The sequence below is a fragment of the Cnephaeus nilssonii genome (genome assembly GCF_951640355.1).
Source record: "Cnephaeus nilssonii genome assembly, chromosome: 20".
NCBI lineage: Eukaryota > Metazoa > Chordata > Mammalia > Chiroptera > Vespertilionidae > Cnephaeus > Cnephaeus nilssonii.
Window position 1 is genome coordinate 26,429,068 of NC_137091.1, and position 15,499 is coordinate 26,444,566.

At 48.6% G+C, this 15,499-nt stretch overlaps 1 protein-coding gene across 1 annotated transcript in view; it reads left to right on the forward strand.

Annotated features, from left to right (window-relative positions):
• The window catches only part of CMIP (c-Maf inducing protein), a 230,443-nt gene that overhangs the window by 165,878 nt on the left and 49,066 nt on the right, over window positions 1–15,499 (forward strand). Inside the window, exon 4 of the mRNA XM_079800071.1 lies at window positions 15,024–15,185. Coding sequence (XP_079656197.1) covers window positions 15,024–15,185 — 162 coding nt within the window. The remainder of the gene's footprint in view (window positions 1–15,023; window positions 15,186–15,499) is intronic.

Below are 15,499 nucleotides of genomic sequence, written 5' to 3' on the forward strand. Positions count from 1 at the left end.
CTCATCGACCTATGAACCAGGAGGTCTTGGTTTGATTCCCAGTCAGGGCACATCCCAGGTTTTGGGCTCGATCCCCAGTGTAGGGTGTGCAGGAGGCAGCCGATCAATGATTCTCTCTCATCATTGGTGTTTCTATCTCTTTCTCTTTCCCCTTCCTCTCTGAAATCAATAAAACAAAAAACTGTTGTCCAGAAAAAGGACAGGCATTTATCGAACACCTACCATCAATGGGTTACAGGCAACAAGGGGCACCTTGCTGCCTTATCCTCACCCTTTGGGTCCCTCTAACCATCCCCATTTGAAAGGTCAAGAACTTGAAGTCAGGGTGCCGGGAGTGGAGGGTGGGGGGAGGAATGAGCTGCCTCAAGACACAGTGGAGGAACTGGGCCTGTGCCCTGTTACTGGGACCCAAACCTTTCCCTGCACCCCCCTGCCCCAGCCAGGGCTTCTCCGGCCCCCACCAGAAAGCCAGCTTTGGGCTCGGGGATATCCAGACACCCCCACACCTCCTGTGTGAAGGTCTTCCTGGGCCTCAGGAGTGGTGTATGACAGCCGGCTCTTCAAACGGCCAGGAGAGAAGTGCATTGTGGGTAGTTGCTTTTTTTCCAGACAAGGAAGGGGGGGATAGAGCTTTCGTGTGTCATCCCACGCATGCCTTGGTGGGGGCTGATGAGTCACGAACCATACAAGGAAGTTTTTTCACGTAAACAGTTTGTGGGTGAACTTGTTTTCTGCCCTTTAAGGCAGAACTTTTTTCTCTCTTTCTCTTTAAAGAAGTCTTTAAAACATAAATATGAGGCAGTATCTTGACTAGCAAGACCTTTTGTTCTTCTACAGAAGTCTGCAGTGGGTCCCTTTTGGAGCTGGGCGGTGGGCAGTGCACCCCTGGGATGGGGGTGCGGTCAGTGTTTGGGTGGGGCCATGGCAGGGATCCAGCCTTGGAGGGGAAGGTGGCCTGCCCTTCTGTGTTTGTCCTGAGGCTCCTGCCTCCTGTTGGCTTGGCGACGAAGCCAAACAGAGACTCCAAAAAGAGCAGTGCCTGTCCCCACAGAGGAGTTAGGTCCTCACTGCACCCAGTGATGAGAAAATCCCCAGTGGGGCAGCCAGCTCAAGTCTCCGGGTGGAAAGGTATTTAGGTGAGACGCTAATTGACCAAGAGACAAAGGCAGAACCACCGTAGTCTTGCTTCCCAGGGGACCCTGGTGCCTTCTTAGAACCAATTGTTACTTTTGCAGAAAGCCCTGAAATGGACAGAGAGCCCCTCTAGAGGGACCTGACACTCCCCCTGACTGAGCCTTCTGACTGTGGTGGCAGGAAGGTTTGTTGTTGGGTGGGGGCTGGCTGGGCCAGGCAGGTGCTTGGAAAGACCCTTTGGCAGAATGAGCTAAACCTGATTTCTGGGCTGGAGCAGATGTCCGGGAGTGAGCACATGGAATCCAGAAAGCACATGTGGGAGGTCAGGGGCCAACTCAGCCTGAGCTGCCCTTTGGCATCTATCTATTGACTCTTGAAGCCTTTGTCAACGTCTGCATTAAGCTTTCAATCCAGGATGGTCCCCATCTTCTCCCAGGCCTCCTGCCATAATAGACCCAGAGGTTCTGAACTGACAGTTCAGTGGTTCCCAAAGTGGGTTCTCAGAACAGCAGCATCTGCAGGCTCTGGGAACCTACTAGAAACACAAATCTTAGTTTCATAAACTTAAAGGTAGGGGAGGAGAGTACAGCAAGCTGTGTTTTACATGCCCCTGGGGTGATTCTGATACACAGCCCAGATGAAGAACCACTGTAATAGTTTGAAGAAAGAGCAATAGACATTAATTGGGCTCCTACTGGTTTTCATCTGTGTTATCTTATTTAGGCCATACAACGTCCCTGAGAGGTGGCGATTATATCCCCATTTTACAGATGAGAAAACTGACTCTTAGACTAAATTTTCCCATGTGTCTGAGCCAGAATTCAAACCCAGGCCTGAGCCTCCTTCTGTGTCCAGCGGGCCCTGTTGCTGGGTCCCTCTGGACCTGTGGTCAAGCAGAGGTGGCTGGTTACATCTGTAGCTTTTGGATTACTCTGTGAGCATCTCCTCCATTTATGCAGGTAACAGACCGCCACAATGAACACCCTCCAAGTCCTACTCCCAGGCTCCACCTTGGACTTCCCCTGGGCAAGTAAGAGTTCTCTGTGTGCCTGAGAGACCTTCCTCAGCCAGGAAGGAGCGGCCCCTGCAAACCCTGCCTCTCCCCGGGCCCACCCTGGAGGGCGGGGTACGCCTTACCCCAGATTAGCCCCTCTCATACATGTTGGCTTTCTTTAACTGCACCCCGAATCCATGCTAACACTCACCTTGGGGATCAGCCGTAAATGAATTTGTCAGGGGACTGGATCCTCTTCCAAGGCCCTTTGTAGAGGAGCCGTGGCTGCAGCCCAGAGGAGACAGCCCAACGGGGAATGGAGGCTCCCCTAGCACAGGGATGAACAGGTCGGATGTCCTTGGAAGTACTGGAAGCACTAGATAAAGTTCTTAGTCAAATAAACAGCCCAGGCTCCCGTTGATATGCTGCGCTACCGTCTTGAGGCCGAGCGGGAACTCCTTATTTGGGATAGAGATTTCCTTTTATCTGGCCCAGAAGAGACCGCCCTGTGCTGGTGTCTGCAGCTCAGGACAGCGAAGCTCACTAGGGGCCGTTGCCTCCCACATGGCAGAGGAAGAGCAGCCCCTGGTACAGTATTTGTGTGTTTTTAATTTATTTGGTGGGTTGCTATGACTCGGGGACTAGGAGGGGGGCGATTCTTCAGAAAATGGCATTTCCTATTAATGATTAATGAGAGGTCTGCACTGCAGTCTTCAGTATTGGGTTTGGGTTCTGCACGGGGCTCCCAGCCCTGTACGTCACTGGAAAATAACAGGATCTTCTTAAACAGGATGCTTTGAATGTGGGATCTCCACCACGCCTTGGGTGTGGAGTGACTGTATCGCATTGATCATTAAGGCGAGGCAGGGCAAGTCTCTGGATGTTTGAAAGACTGGGGAGGACATGTGGGCAGTGCGTGTCCTTGGGGACCCTGGAGGTATGTGCTGGACTGATGGGGCTAACTCAGACATGGCCCCTGAGGAAGACTCCCCAGGAGGGGGGCGCCCGGTCACCGAGGTATCGTGGTCACAGCATCTGAAGGCCTCAGCGTCTGACTGCCAGGAAGACCTTTGCGAGGGTTTGCACAGAGGCTGAGGGCAGGGGGTAGGTTTTCTTTTTTGCTTTGTTTTCATTTTCTAAATGTATATACACTCCCGTTGCCCACGCGGTATTGAAGGTGGTTTACTGAAACACAGCGTGGGGAAATCTGCATTAGTTGATACAGATCGACTTCCACCTGGTTTAGAGAAAAAAAGATTCAGAGACCTGGGTATAATGTGAGGCCGTTTTGTAAAACAGGAAGAACAAAGCCACAAAGCTGAGGACAAAATCAATCTCTCTGTCCGCTTGTGTTTGATTATACTCTATATGACTGTGGAGAAAGATATGAACTGATAGGTACCAGGGGTCAGCTAACTGTCCAGCCCACCACCTGCTTTTCTAAAGAAGCGTTTTATGGGGACCTGGCCCCACCAATTCACGCCACAACAGCAGGGTGTGGCTGGAAAAGCCTGGAATATTTATTACCTAGCCCTTCAGAGAAAAAGTTTGTGAAACCTCAATATATGTCATAGTGTTAGCATGGATTCGGGGGTGCAGTTAAAGAAAGCCAACATGTATGAGAGGGGCTAAATGTATGTACACTTTTATACTGGTGTGTGTGTGTGTGTGTGTGTGTGTGTGTGTGTGTGTGTTGATGGCCACCAGCATACAAATGTGCAGGGTGTGTGTGTGTGTGTGTGTGTGTGTGTACGCACAGAAAGAGAATCTATGACATGATAGTCACCAGCATACAAATGTGCAGGGTGTGTGTGTGTGTGTGTGTGTGTGTGTGTGTGTGTGTGTGTGTATGCACAGAAAGAGAATCTATGACATGATAGTCACCAGCATATAAATGTGCAGGTTGTGTGTGTGTGTGTGTGTGTGTGTGTGTGTGTGTGTGTATGCACAGAAAGAGAATCTATGACATGATAGTCACCAGCATACAAATGTGCAGGTTGTGTGTGTGTGTGTGTGTGTGTGTGTGTGTGTGTGTGTGGTGTGTGTGTGTGTGTGTGTGTGTATGCACAGAAAGAGAATCTATGACATGATAGTCACCAGCATACAAATGTGCAGGTTGTGTGTGTGTGTGTGTGTGTGTGTGTGTGTGTACGCACAGAAAGAGAATCTATGACATGATAGTCACCAGCATATAAATGTGCAGGTTGTGTGTGTGTGTGTGTGTGTGTATGCACAGAAAGAGAATCTATGACATGATAGTCACCAGCATATAAATGTGCAGGTTGTGTGTGTGTGTGTGTGTGTGTGTGTGTGTGTATGCACAGAAAGAGAATCTATGACATGATAGTCACCAGCATATAAATGTGCAGGTTGTGTGTGTGTGTGTGTGTGTGTGTGTGTGTGTGTATGCACAGAAAGAGAATCTATGACATGATAGTCACCAGCATATAAATGTGCAGGGTGTGTGTGTGTGTGTGTGTGTGTGTGTGTATGCACAGAAAGAGAATCTATGACATGATAGTCACCAGCATATAAATGTGCAGGGTGTGTGTGTGTGTGTGTGTGTGTGTGTGTGTGTGTGTGTACGCACAGAAAGAGAATCTATGACATGATAGTCACCAGCATACAAATGTGCAGGTTGTAAGCTCACATGACAGTTCCTGTGCCCTTTATCTCTTCCCTACCCCTGTTCTGTACAGCCCTCGTTTATCAATGAACATGTATTATTTAAAAAACCAGATAATCTACCAGAACACTGAAAAGTCAAAAATAACAAGATCTCAGCTGCCCTCCAGCTCTTTCTAAGAAGATGGGATTCTGACCAATCGTTCTTATCTGGACACTACTTATAAGTGCAGACTCCCAGGCCTCCCATCCCCCGACTCTGAGCTGGAATCCGGCTCCTCTTCCCCTCATCCCTCCCCGCCGTGGTTCCTGCCCACAGGAGCTTTTGAGGAGCACTGGGAGGGCTAAAGGACTTGGTGCAGTGCCTAACACAGCACAAGTACTTCATACATGTTAGCCATTATTATTGATTTTTATTCTCCTCCCTTTTACAAACACTGAAAGCACCTTCCTTATGCCCTAAGTAGTTCCAGTCACTGCACAAAACAGTAAAGAAACAGACAAGGCCCCAAGGAGCCCAGAGAGTCAGTGAGAAAAACAGTCACATACAATTTTTAAATGTAGTCTAACAGAACCATGTGGTGATTAGACTTTGCCAAGGGTGCAGCAGGCCCTAAGTGCCAGGTAGGATGTGGCACCCAGCTGAGAGACTAGTACCAAGGCCAGTTCATCTTACCAGCAGATACACAGTTGTCTGGGCAACCAGCTGATGCCCAGAGATGGACACTGCTGAGTTCCTGCTGTGTCCTTGGACGTGGTAATGACTGCAGTGACATCGCCTCTAGTGGGCACTTGGGGAGCTGAGTGCTCAGGCACTTCCCCTCTTTCAAACAGATTGCCTGTCTCCCCAGGACCCGGCTCTCCAGGTAGATGTCATCTGGACACCCAGCTGCAGCCAGTCTGGAACTGTCACTGGGCAGCCAGGGAGGCAAAGCTCAACTCTTCAATTTGTTTGTTTGTTTGTTTTACTAGTAATCTTGATTGTTGGAAGTATTACTATGTCCCTCTTTTTCCCCCATTGACCTCTTCTAGCCTGCCCCGCCCCAGGCCTTCACCACCCTATTGCCTGTATCTATGGATTATGCATATATGCATACAAGTTCTTTGGTTGATCTGTTCCCACCCTCCCACTTCTTCCCTCTAGGGTTCGAAAGTCTGTTCCATACTTTTATATCTCTGGATCTGTTTTGTTTATCAGTTTATTTTGTTCATTAGATTCTGCATGTGAGTGAAATAACGTGATACTTATCTTTCTCTGACTGGCTTATTTCACTTAGCATAATGCCCTCCATGCTGTTGCAAATGGTAAGAGTTCTTTTTACAGCTGCGTAGTATTCCATTGTGTAAATGTGCCACGGCTTTTTTAGCCACTCATTTGCTGATGGACACTTGGGCTGTTTCCAGATCTTAGCTATTGTAAATTGTGCTGCTATGAACATAGGGGTGTATACATTCTTTCTGATTGGTGTTTCTAGTTTCTTAGGATATATTCCTAGAAGTGGGATCACTGGGTCAAATGGCAGTTTCATACTTAATTTTTTTGAGGAAACTCCATACTGTTCTACACAGTGGCTGCACCAGTCTGCATTCCCACCAACAGTGCACGAGGGTTCCTTTTTCTCCGCATCCTCACCAGCACTTGTCATTTGTTGTTTTGTTGATGGTAGCCATTCTGACAGGTGTGAGATGGTACCTCATTGTCGTTTTGATTTGTATCTCTCGGATGATTAGTGACTTTGAGCATTTTTCATATGTCTCTTGGCCTTCTGTATGTCCACTTTGGAGAAGTGTCTATTTAGGTCCTTTGCCCATTTTTTAATTGGATTGTTTGTCTTCTTTTTGTTAAGTTGTATGAGCTCCCTGTATATTTTGGAAATTAACCTCTTATCAGATGTATCATAGGCAAATATGTTCTCCATTCTGTGGGCTCCCTTTTCATTTTGCTGATGGTTTCTTTTACTGGGCAGAAGCTTTTTACTTTGATGTATTCCATTTATTTTCTCCTTGGTTTCCTTTGCCCTAGGACAGTGGTCGGCAAACTCATTAGTCAACAGAGCCAAATATCACCAGTACAATGATTGAAATTTCTTTCGAGAGCCAAATTTTTTAAACTTTTTCTAATGCCACTTCTTTAAAATAGACTCGCCCAGGCTGTGGTATTTTGTGGAAGAGCCACACTCAAGGGGCCAAAGAGCCACATGTGGCTCGCGAGCCGCAGTTTGCTGACCACGGCCCTAGGAGATGTATCAGAAAACATATTACTATGAGAGATGTCTCAGATTTTGCTGCCTATAGTTTCTTCTAAGATTTTTTATGGTTTCACGACTTACATTTAAGTCTTTTATCCATTTTGAGTTTATTCTTGTGTATGGTGTAAGTTGGTGGTCTAGTTTCATTTTTTTTCATGTACCTGTCCAGTTTTCCCAACCCCATTTATTGAAGAGACTGTCTTTACTCCATTGTATGGTCTTGCCTCCTTTGTCAAATATTAAGTGAGCATAATGGCCTGGGTCAATTTCTGGGTTCTCTATTCTGTTCCATTTATCTTTATGCCTGTTCTTGTGCCAGGACCAGGCTGTTTTGAGTACAATGGCTTTTTTTGTAGTATAACTTGATATCTAGTATTCTGATTCCTCCAACTTTTTTCTTCTTTCTTAAGATTGCTGTGGCTATTTGGGGTATTTTTTGGTTCCATATACACTTTCGGAGTTCAACTTTCCAATTAAAAGACTTCTTGTTGTTTCAGCAGGAGGCAGCAGCGTCCCTCAGGGCAGAGAAAGCACTCCAGTGTGCCTCTCAGAGTGGCATGGTAGTTGGGTGCTCAGGATTGAAAACTAGATCTGGGTCCTCATTCTAGCTCTGGCTCTTGCTACATGATTTAAACTCTCTGAGCCTCAGTTTTCTTTTCTGTAAAATGGGGCTAACTATACCATTCATATTGTGAGTCACATTGTAAGGATTAAGAAAATTATTTTATACAAAGTGCTTAGCATTGGGCCCGGCTTATGGAGAGCCCTCCAAAAGTGTTAACAATTATGCTCTTATGTCGCTTGTCATCATCCATTATGGCTGTGCCTGGACCACGGTAAGCACTGAATGAGTGGTCGTCAGTGTTACTGTAATTAGTGGCTTCTTAGAGTGAATTGAGCTGTGCCATATGCTCCAGCTGACAGGTGGGCTGGGTCTCATTTTGGGTTGTTTCCTCCACCTCTTTTCCCTCCATAGAGTCAATGCCCAGAGCAGGTGTCCCTGTGCTTATCTTGAAAACCCAAGTCCCCAGAGGGTAATCATTGATTAGTGCCTCTGTCCATTGGTTAGGCCACCAGGTAATAGTTGAGAAATTGGACTGGGTAAATTAGGGGTTCTGTGGGGAGGCCACAAGGTAAGCTGAGAGGCTCTGAGCTGGTCTGAGGTTCATGATTAAGACCTGAGGGCCAGATGGGCAGTTTGGGGCTGACACACATGGACTGCTCACAGGCCTGGGTTGTATCTGAAGACAAAGTGATGACCTTTGATGCCAAAAGGATTTAGGGGAAGCCCTTCTGGAGGACTAAAGAGAAGGCCAAAAATGTCGCGCCCACCCGGGCTTGGCGGGATGATGAGTTACCTGGCAACATCAGAGCCTTGAAGATGTGAGCAGGTCAAAGGTGTCCAGGAATCAGGGAAGCCCAGAGAAGTCGCCAACCGGTCATTCTCCCTACTTGAGCAAGGGACATTTGGGACAGCAGCCTGTACACCTGGAGGGCAAGTTGGGAGGGCTGGGCAGATGGACAAGGTGCAGCTCACATACTGGCCCCAGCAAATAGCATTGCCTGAGTAATGGGAGGAAGCAACAAGCATATTGCTGGTCCTCTGGGGGCGAGGTGACAGAGGGGACTCCGACACTTGAGGACAGCACCGCCCCAGAGAACTTCTGTGGTGATGAAAGTGCCCTCTCTCTGCACCGTCCACCATGGCAGCTCCTGGCCACATGTGGCTGTTGAGCAGCTAAAACGTGGCTAGTTGGACCAAGGCACTAATTGTTTAGTCGTAGGTCACTTTAATTAAGTTAAATGTAAGTAGCCACATGGGGATGGTGGCAGCAAAGCTTTGGGATCTCAATGAGAAGAAATTCTAAAAGCCAGTCGGTTCCTCCCTGGCTCGTTTTTCTCTGCGGCTCCAGGAGCGCCATGCAGCCCTTCCTTTAATGACAGGGTGGGAGCATGCGTGCTGGTGTGAGCTGAGCCGGGGAGGCTGCGGCAAGCAGCGGAGCAGCAGCCCGTCATTGGGAGGCATGCTTCCAGCACATTCTGAGTCACGCCTTCCCTGGTGGGGGACACATTCCTGGTGACAGCTCGTCTCCTCTGGAGGAGCCAGCAGGCTCTGCCCTCCCAGGCCAAAGAACCCGGGTGTCTGGTTGCCTGCTGTAGGAGCTGTTGCCGGAGAGATGGCGGATGTTGCCAAGGTAACATCCCCTCCCTGACAAGAGGGTGAGAACTGCAATGGAGTGACTCTTCCTCCTGGGAGGCAGCAGGCTCTTCCTGCTGGCTGTTGTCTCAGGAGCTGGTAGGGCTTAGTCACAGATGCCGGGAGCCCTCCTGAGTCCTGCCTGCGTTAGACCATTCATTCCTAGGACATGGTACGTGATAACAATGAGAGCTGCTGTTTAGCTAGGATTGGTACTGGGTGCTTTATATATATTATTTCATGGAATAGAACGGCATGCCTTTGATGTTGGTTATTCTCATCCCACATTGCAGATGAGGAAAGTAGGTACAAATAATAGACTAAAATCCATGAGTACCGGCCTGTTTTGTTCACTTTAGTACTTAACACAGTGCTTGGCACATTATAGTTGATGGTTCCCTGTAATTTGTGTTGTTTGATTGGTTGGACAGATGGATGGATGGGTGATGTATGCATGGATGATGGATGAATGGATGGGTGGGTGGGTGGCTGGGTAGGTAAGTGGGTGGATGGATGGGTAAATGAGTGGATGGATGGGTGGGTAGGTAGGTGGGTGGATGAGTGAATGGATAAGTGTGAATGGATGGATGAATGGGTAGGTAGGTGAGATGAGTGAATGTATGGATGAATAGGTGGATGGGTGGGTGGGTGGATGGATGGATGCAGTAAAGTGTAGGATTGAATTGAAGTCTGCTGATGGCAAAACCTGTGTGCTCAACCACTAAACCATACTGCCCCTGGCTTTGTCTGGTGTCCTCCTCTGCCTGCCTAGGCTGGGATTTTCTTTACATACTTTAATTGAGGTATAATTTATATACAATAGAATTCACCTGGCTTAAGTGTGTGATTCAGTGATTTTAGCAAATTTATGGAGGTGTGCTGCCATCACTACAACCCAGTTTTAGAGCATCTCCATCCTCCTGGAAGGTGCCTCAAGTCTGTTTGCCATCCACCTTTCCCCAGCAATGACCATTCCACTTTCTGTCTCTATAAATTTGTCTTTTCAGACATTTCATATAAAAGGAATCTATGTATGTCTTTTGTATCTGGCTTCTTTCACTTAGCATGACATTTGTGAGGTTCATCCATATTGTAGCATGAATGAGTAGTTCCATCCTTTTTACTACCAAATACTATTCCATTGTTTGGATAGACCACATCTGGCTTATCCATTCATCAGTTGATGGACATGTGGGTTATTTCCAGCTTGGGAATAATGCTCTGTGTACACTCATGCATGTCTTTTATATAAAGTCTGTTTCTAGTTCTTTTGAGTAGATTTCTAGGAACAGAATTGCTGGGTCACATGATAAATTCATGATTAATGATTTAAGCAGCTGTCAAACTTTTTCCCCGTGATGCTGAGCTAATTTACGTTCCTACCAGCACTGCACGAGGATCCTGGTCTCTCCACCTCCTCGCCAGCACTTGGTATCGTCTGTCTTTCTGGTTAATAACAGCCTGCTGGGAGTGAAGTAGTGTCTCTTTATGGTTTGGACTTGTGTACCCCCAATGGCTCATAATGTTGAGCAGCACTATGCATTTACCGCTAGGCTGGGGTTTGACCTTTTCAGCTGGGGCTTAGCAAACTTTTTCTCTGAAGGGCCAGATAGTAAATATTTGGGGCTTTGTGGGCCACATTTGGTTCCTGTTGCATTTGTTTTCATAACCCTTAAATAATTTAAGATCATTCTTGGCTTCTCAGCACAAAAACAAGCAGGGGGACAGTTTGAAGTCCCCTGTCAAAGGATTCCAGCAGCCCATTCACTCTGGACGTGGTAAGAGGTAACCCACCCCTTTGGGGAAGCGGGCTCGGTGGGAGGACCATACCGCAAAGCTGAGGGCGAGGCTCCTGAGAGCCTGGACGCCAGCATTCGGAGGTGTCCCCAGCCCAGCCCCGTGATTCATTACCAGATGAGCTCACCAGAGTTCCTGAGATGAACTAATTTGTCACCCAAGGCAGTGACTGGGCCCTTGTGGTGCTGGACAGGCCTCCCTCTGCCCGTGGCAGCCTGTCCCGGAGTTCAAAGTCTCTTATGGGGACCAGTGGCCTGCCCATACCCATGACCATGACATCACAGCCTCACTGTCCACCTGCTTTCCCACCAGCCCCTCCTGCAGCTCCTCCGCTCCCTGGTCACCCGGGCCCTGGCTCTCAGAGCCTCATGGACTTCCTGGCCTTCACCCCATGCCACCATCATTCTTAACCCCTTCTTCACAGTGTGTCTGGACGAATCTGTCCCTTTCCACCATCTGTGCCGGCCCTGGCTACTGTGCTAGAAAGAGGGGGCATCTGAAGTCTACCAAAGCCGGTTTTGTCTCTTGAATTGCCCTTTCTAGCTGCGTGACCCTAGGCAAGTCATGTCACCTCTCTGGCCATGATAGTACCCTTGTGTGTAAGCAGGATACTAGAGTCCTGTAGAGAAGCTGCAGGCACTCCCCCTACCCCCTTAGCATCACTGCTCTGAAGGATGCTCACTGTGAACTCTGCCAGGGGCATGTGTGTTTCTGGCTGTGGAAGCACTTTGGCCAGGGCACAGGGCACAGGGCAGCCACTGGGGTGTCCAGGAAACTAGTGAATAGATGCTGCAGCTTCCTTGCTTCTTCTTGGGTGGATCAGCTCTAATGCATGATCTAACCGTCTCCTAGGGATCCCGGTGGATTCAGCACCTTCCCACAGTGGGTAACGTTGCCAATTGTCCCGTCATAATGCTTGATGATGCCCTGCTAATTTACTGCCTTCTCTTCCCAGTCTCTCTCCCCCACCATGCACTGGTGTATCTTCCAGTGCCTCTCAGATAAATAAACCATTTGCACCTGGGCCTTGTCTTAGCGTTTGCTCCCAGGGCTGCTCTGCCTGTGGCAAGCCCCCAGCTCCTGGGGTTACTGTGAGGATGGAACGAGATGATGCCTATAAGTGCCCAGCACAGTGCCTGGTGTATAGTACGTGCTCATTAAATCTTAGCCCTTGTTAAAGCCCCTGGGACCTTCTGGTTTTGAATACAGCTTCTGTGACCACTGTTCTGGGGGTGCCTCTTAAGCAAGGGTTCGGGTTCCAGAGGCACTCGTGGGAGAGCTGTCATCCTCCCCGCTGTAAGGAGGGGCTGTCAGTGAGCACCAGGGCTGAGTGCGGCCACGAGGGGCTCCTTGGAAACTGCACTGGGGCTGGTGGCGCCCACTGAAGCCTTCTGCCAGGGCCTTGCTGCCCCTGCATCTCAGTGATGTCTGAGGGCCAGTGGGGGACTGTACTCACGACCACCCACCTCACAGGCTGGCTGTAGGCAGTTAGATTTAAATGAGGGTTGGCTGGAATAATGCTCACCAAAGATTAATGGTGGTTATTTCTAAGATGTGGGATTTTTGAGCCTTTTTTCACTTATCCTTCCCTTTGTGCTTTCAGCATGGTTTAAATTCCTTACAATAAGCATTCATCATTTTCAAAAAATGATGAAGTCCTTAATCTTTCAAAAGTAAATAACTTGCAGGTGATCAGAAGAGAATGCACTTAAAGCTCAGAATGTGTTTAAACCTAGAATCTACTGTGGAAAGACACGGTGTGCATCATTGTGGTTTTCTTTGGGGCTTAATATATGGCATGTTTAAATGGTTATTTAAAAATTAAGCAGTTCTCTGGCTACAGAGCGAAACCGCAATGTCCCGGACTCAAAGGAGCATTTGTCTCCTGGGATGGATTGGGTTCTGCCTTGGGAAGTGTCTCCACTACATTAGGCTTCGGGCACTGTGTTTGCTTAGATCCGTCAGGGAGGCTCGGCTGATGGAAACTAGGACTGAGCTGGTTAGAGTCCAGGAAAGCCTCCGAGAAATGGTGCGTCTTGTATTAACGTCATGGATTTCACCATCATCCTCATCAAGGACGAATATACTGCTCACCAAACACCCACCCCGCCTCTTCGGGTCCAAAATGACTGGCAAGGAAATGTTCCTGGGCTTTTCCTCTCCCCACCTGATGAAAACTATGCTGTCTTCCTCTGCCCTGCTGGCCCTCTGGCCCTTTCTAGTTCTTGATGGGGAATGGGTGACCGGGCAGAGAATGGTAAGACAGAGACAGAGAGAAGGAGATGGGGACAGAGGGGATGAATGCTGTGTGTAGGAGAGACAAGCTAAGCTGGTTTACACAGGAAAGATCTGGGTGATGAGGGGGAAGTAAACTTTGTGAGTTAACTGTGTGGGTGATGCTGGTGGTGATAGGGATATGATTAGCAAGTGAGAGGCTCCAGAAAATCATGGAGTGTAAAGAAAATGGGAGAAAGAAAATGGGATACTTTTTGTGTTGCTGTGGGTTGTTTATTTCATCCTTTTAAAGTTTTACAAAAGAGACTGGTTAAGTATCAGGATTCCCCTTTTTGTTACTGGTGGCTGTCCTAATTTGGACAATGCTCTCTAATGTAACTCCATACAGAGAGTGGACCATGTGGGTCCAGGATTTATTAAGGTTGCATAGTTCAAGGGGCTGCAAGGTATTTTCATGCCTAACTTACAAAAGAGGAAGCTGAGGCTCAGTGAGTGAAGTCCTTTAGAGAAAGAGTCAGGTGTGCCCAACTCCGGACTGGACCTGTGGTTCCGCCACGGTGCTCAGCACAAGTTACTACTCAGTTTGATATGGACTGTGTTCCCACATACTTTCTTTAAGGCATTGGGTTCCAAAATTACCTTGTCATTCTTTTTTCCTTCTTCTTTTTTTCCAGAGAGGAAGGGAGAGAGAGACAGAAACATCAATGATGAAAAAGAATCATTGATTGGCTGCCTCCTGCACTGGAGATCGAGCCTGCAACCTGGGCATGTGCCCTTGACCAGAATCGAACCCAGAACCCTTCATTTTGCAGGCTGACACTCTATCCACTGAGCCAAACCGGCTAGGGCTAGGGCTCACCTTGTCATTCTTAACTCAGAAGCTAAGTGGTCAGCTTCGGGGGCCAGTGGGGGACCCTGACCTCTCCTTCCTTTCCTCACTCAGACTTTGGCTCAGAGATTGGGGCATGTCACCCAGCTGGCTGCTGGCACAGTGACACTAAACGAGGTTTTCCCCACGGAGCAGGGCTTCTAATGAAGGAGTTCATCCAGTTAGAAAGGCTTCCCAGCAAGCTGGGACAGGGAAGGGGCGGGATTTGGCTGGGACCTCCGCCTTCAGAGGGAGGGCTCCTGTTTCCATGATGTCAGAGAGGCGGAACTAACTCTGCCTCAAGTCCAGGGAGGCAGCAGCCCTTGGCTTCAGCTTCCAATTAGCGCCTGAGGGAAGGTGAGAATGCTCCCTCCTGTCTCCCTCTTCCTCACCAGGTGGGAGCTGAAGATGGCCTTCATTTCCTGGGGGCCCCACTGTGGGCTCCCTGCCCACTTGGCTGGAGTGGAATTCCTTGCCCCCAGCCTATCCGTCTTGTTTCTTAGCTGAACCCCACTCCTCCGGGCCACCCCTTGGGATCGGATGAGCAGAAGCAGTGCTTCCCACTCAAAGAAAGTCCCTTTGTGGACCCGCGAATGTTTCCACTCCTATTGCATTTGAATATTTGGGAAATCAGTTTGGCAGAAGATATTATCCAAAGAGAAATCGCTTTTTCTTTTTTAAAGTCACTGGAGATAGTATAGAAATTACTCTTCTGTGTTCCGGAGGCCTGGACATCTGCAAACGCACCCGTGACTTAGGGCAGGACTCTTCCTGTTTCTGGTGCCACTTTCTCATGGGCAGAGCGTGGCCCACAGTACAGTTTCTTGGGGCCTTCTGCACCCTCACTGTCTGATTCTTTGATCATCTTGTATCTTCTGCCCTCAGCATATCGATAATAGGTTTGTACCTTTTTCTCCTGACCAGAAAAAGATTTACAAATATAAGAAAGTCCTGAGTAACCCAAGCCGCTGGGAGGTTGTCTTGAAGGAGATCCGAACTCTGGTGGACATGGCCCTGACATCCCCCCTGCAAGATGACTCCATCAACCAAGCCCCACTGGAAATTGTCTCAAAACTGCTCTCAGAGGTAAGACACTTCCCCCTGCTGGATGGTGCGCCTCCCGAACCCCCATTTAAATGATTTTGTTTCCTTTTACTTGCCTGCACACCAACCCTCAACCAGAATTGGATTTGAGTTTATCTTCCTTTTGCTTTAAGGAAGTGAGGGGTTCCCCCCAGCCATCCAAGGGTATTGAGAAGGTTTGCCCAGTGCTTCCAGCTGAGCTGTCCCAGCTTGTGGCAGGGATGAAGGGACAGTTGTCGCTCCCCTGCCATGCCCCATGACCGAACTGGGGATGGGCATGGCAGGGAGAGAGGGTGGTATGTATGTCGTGGTCCTGA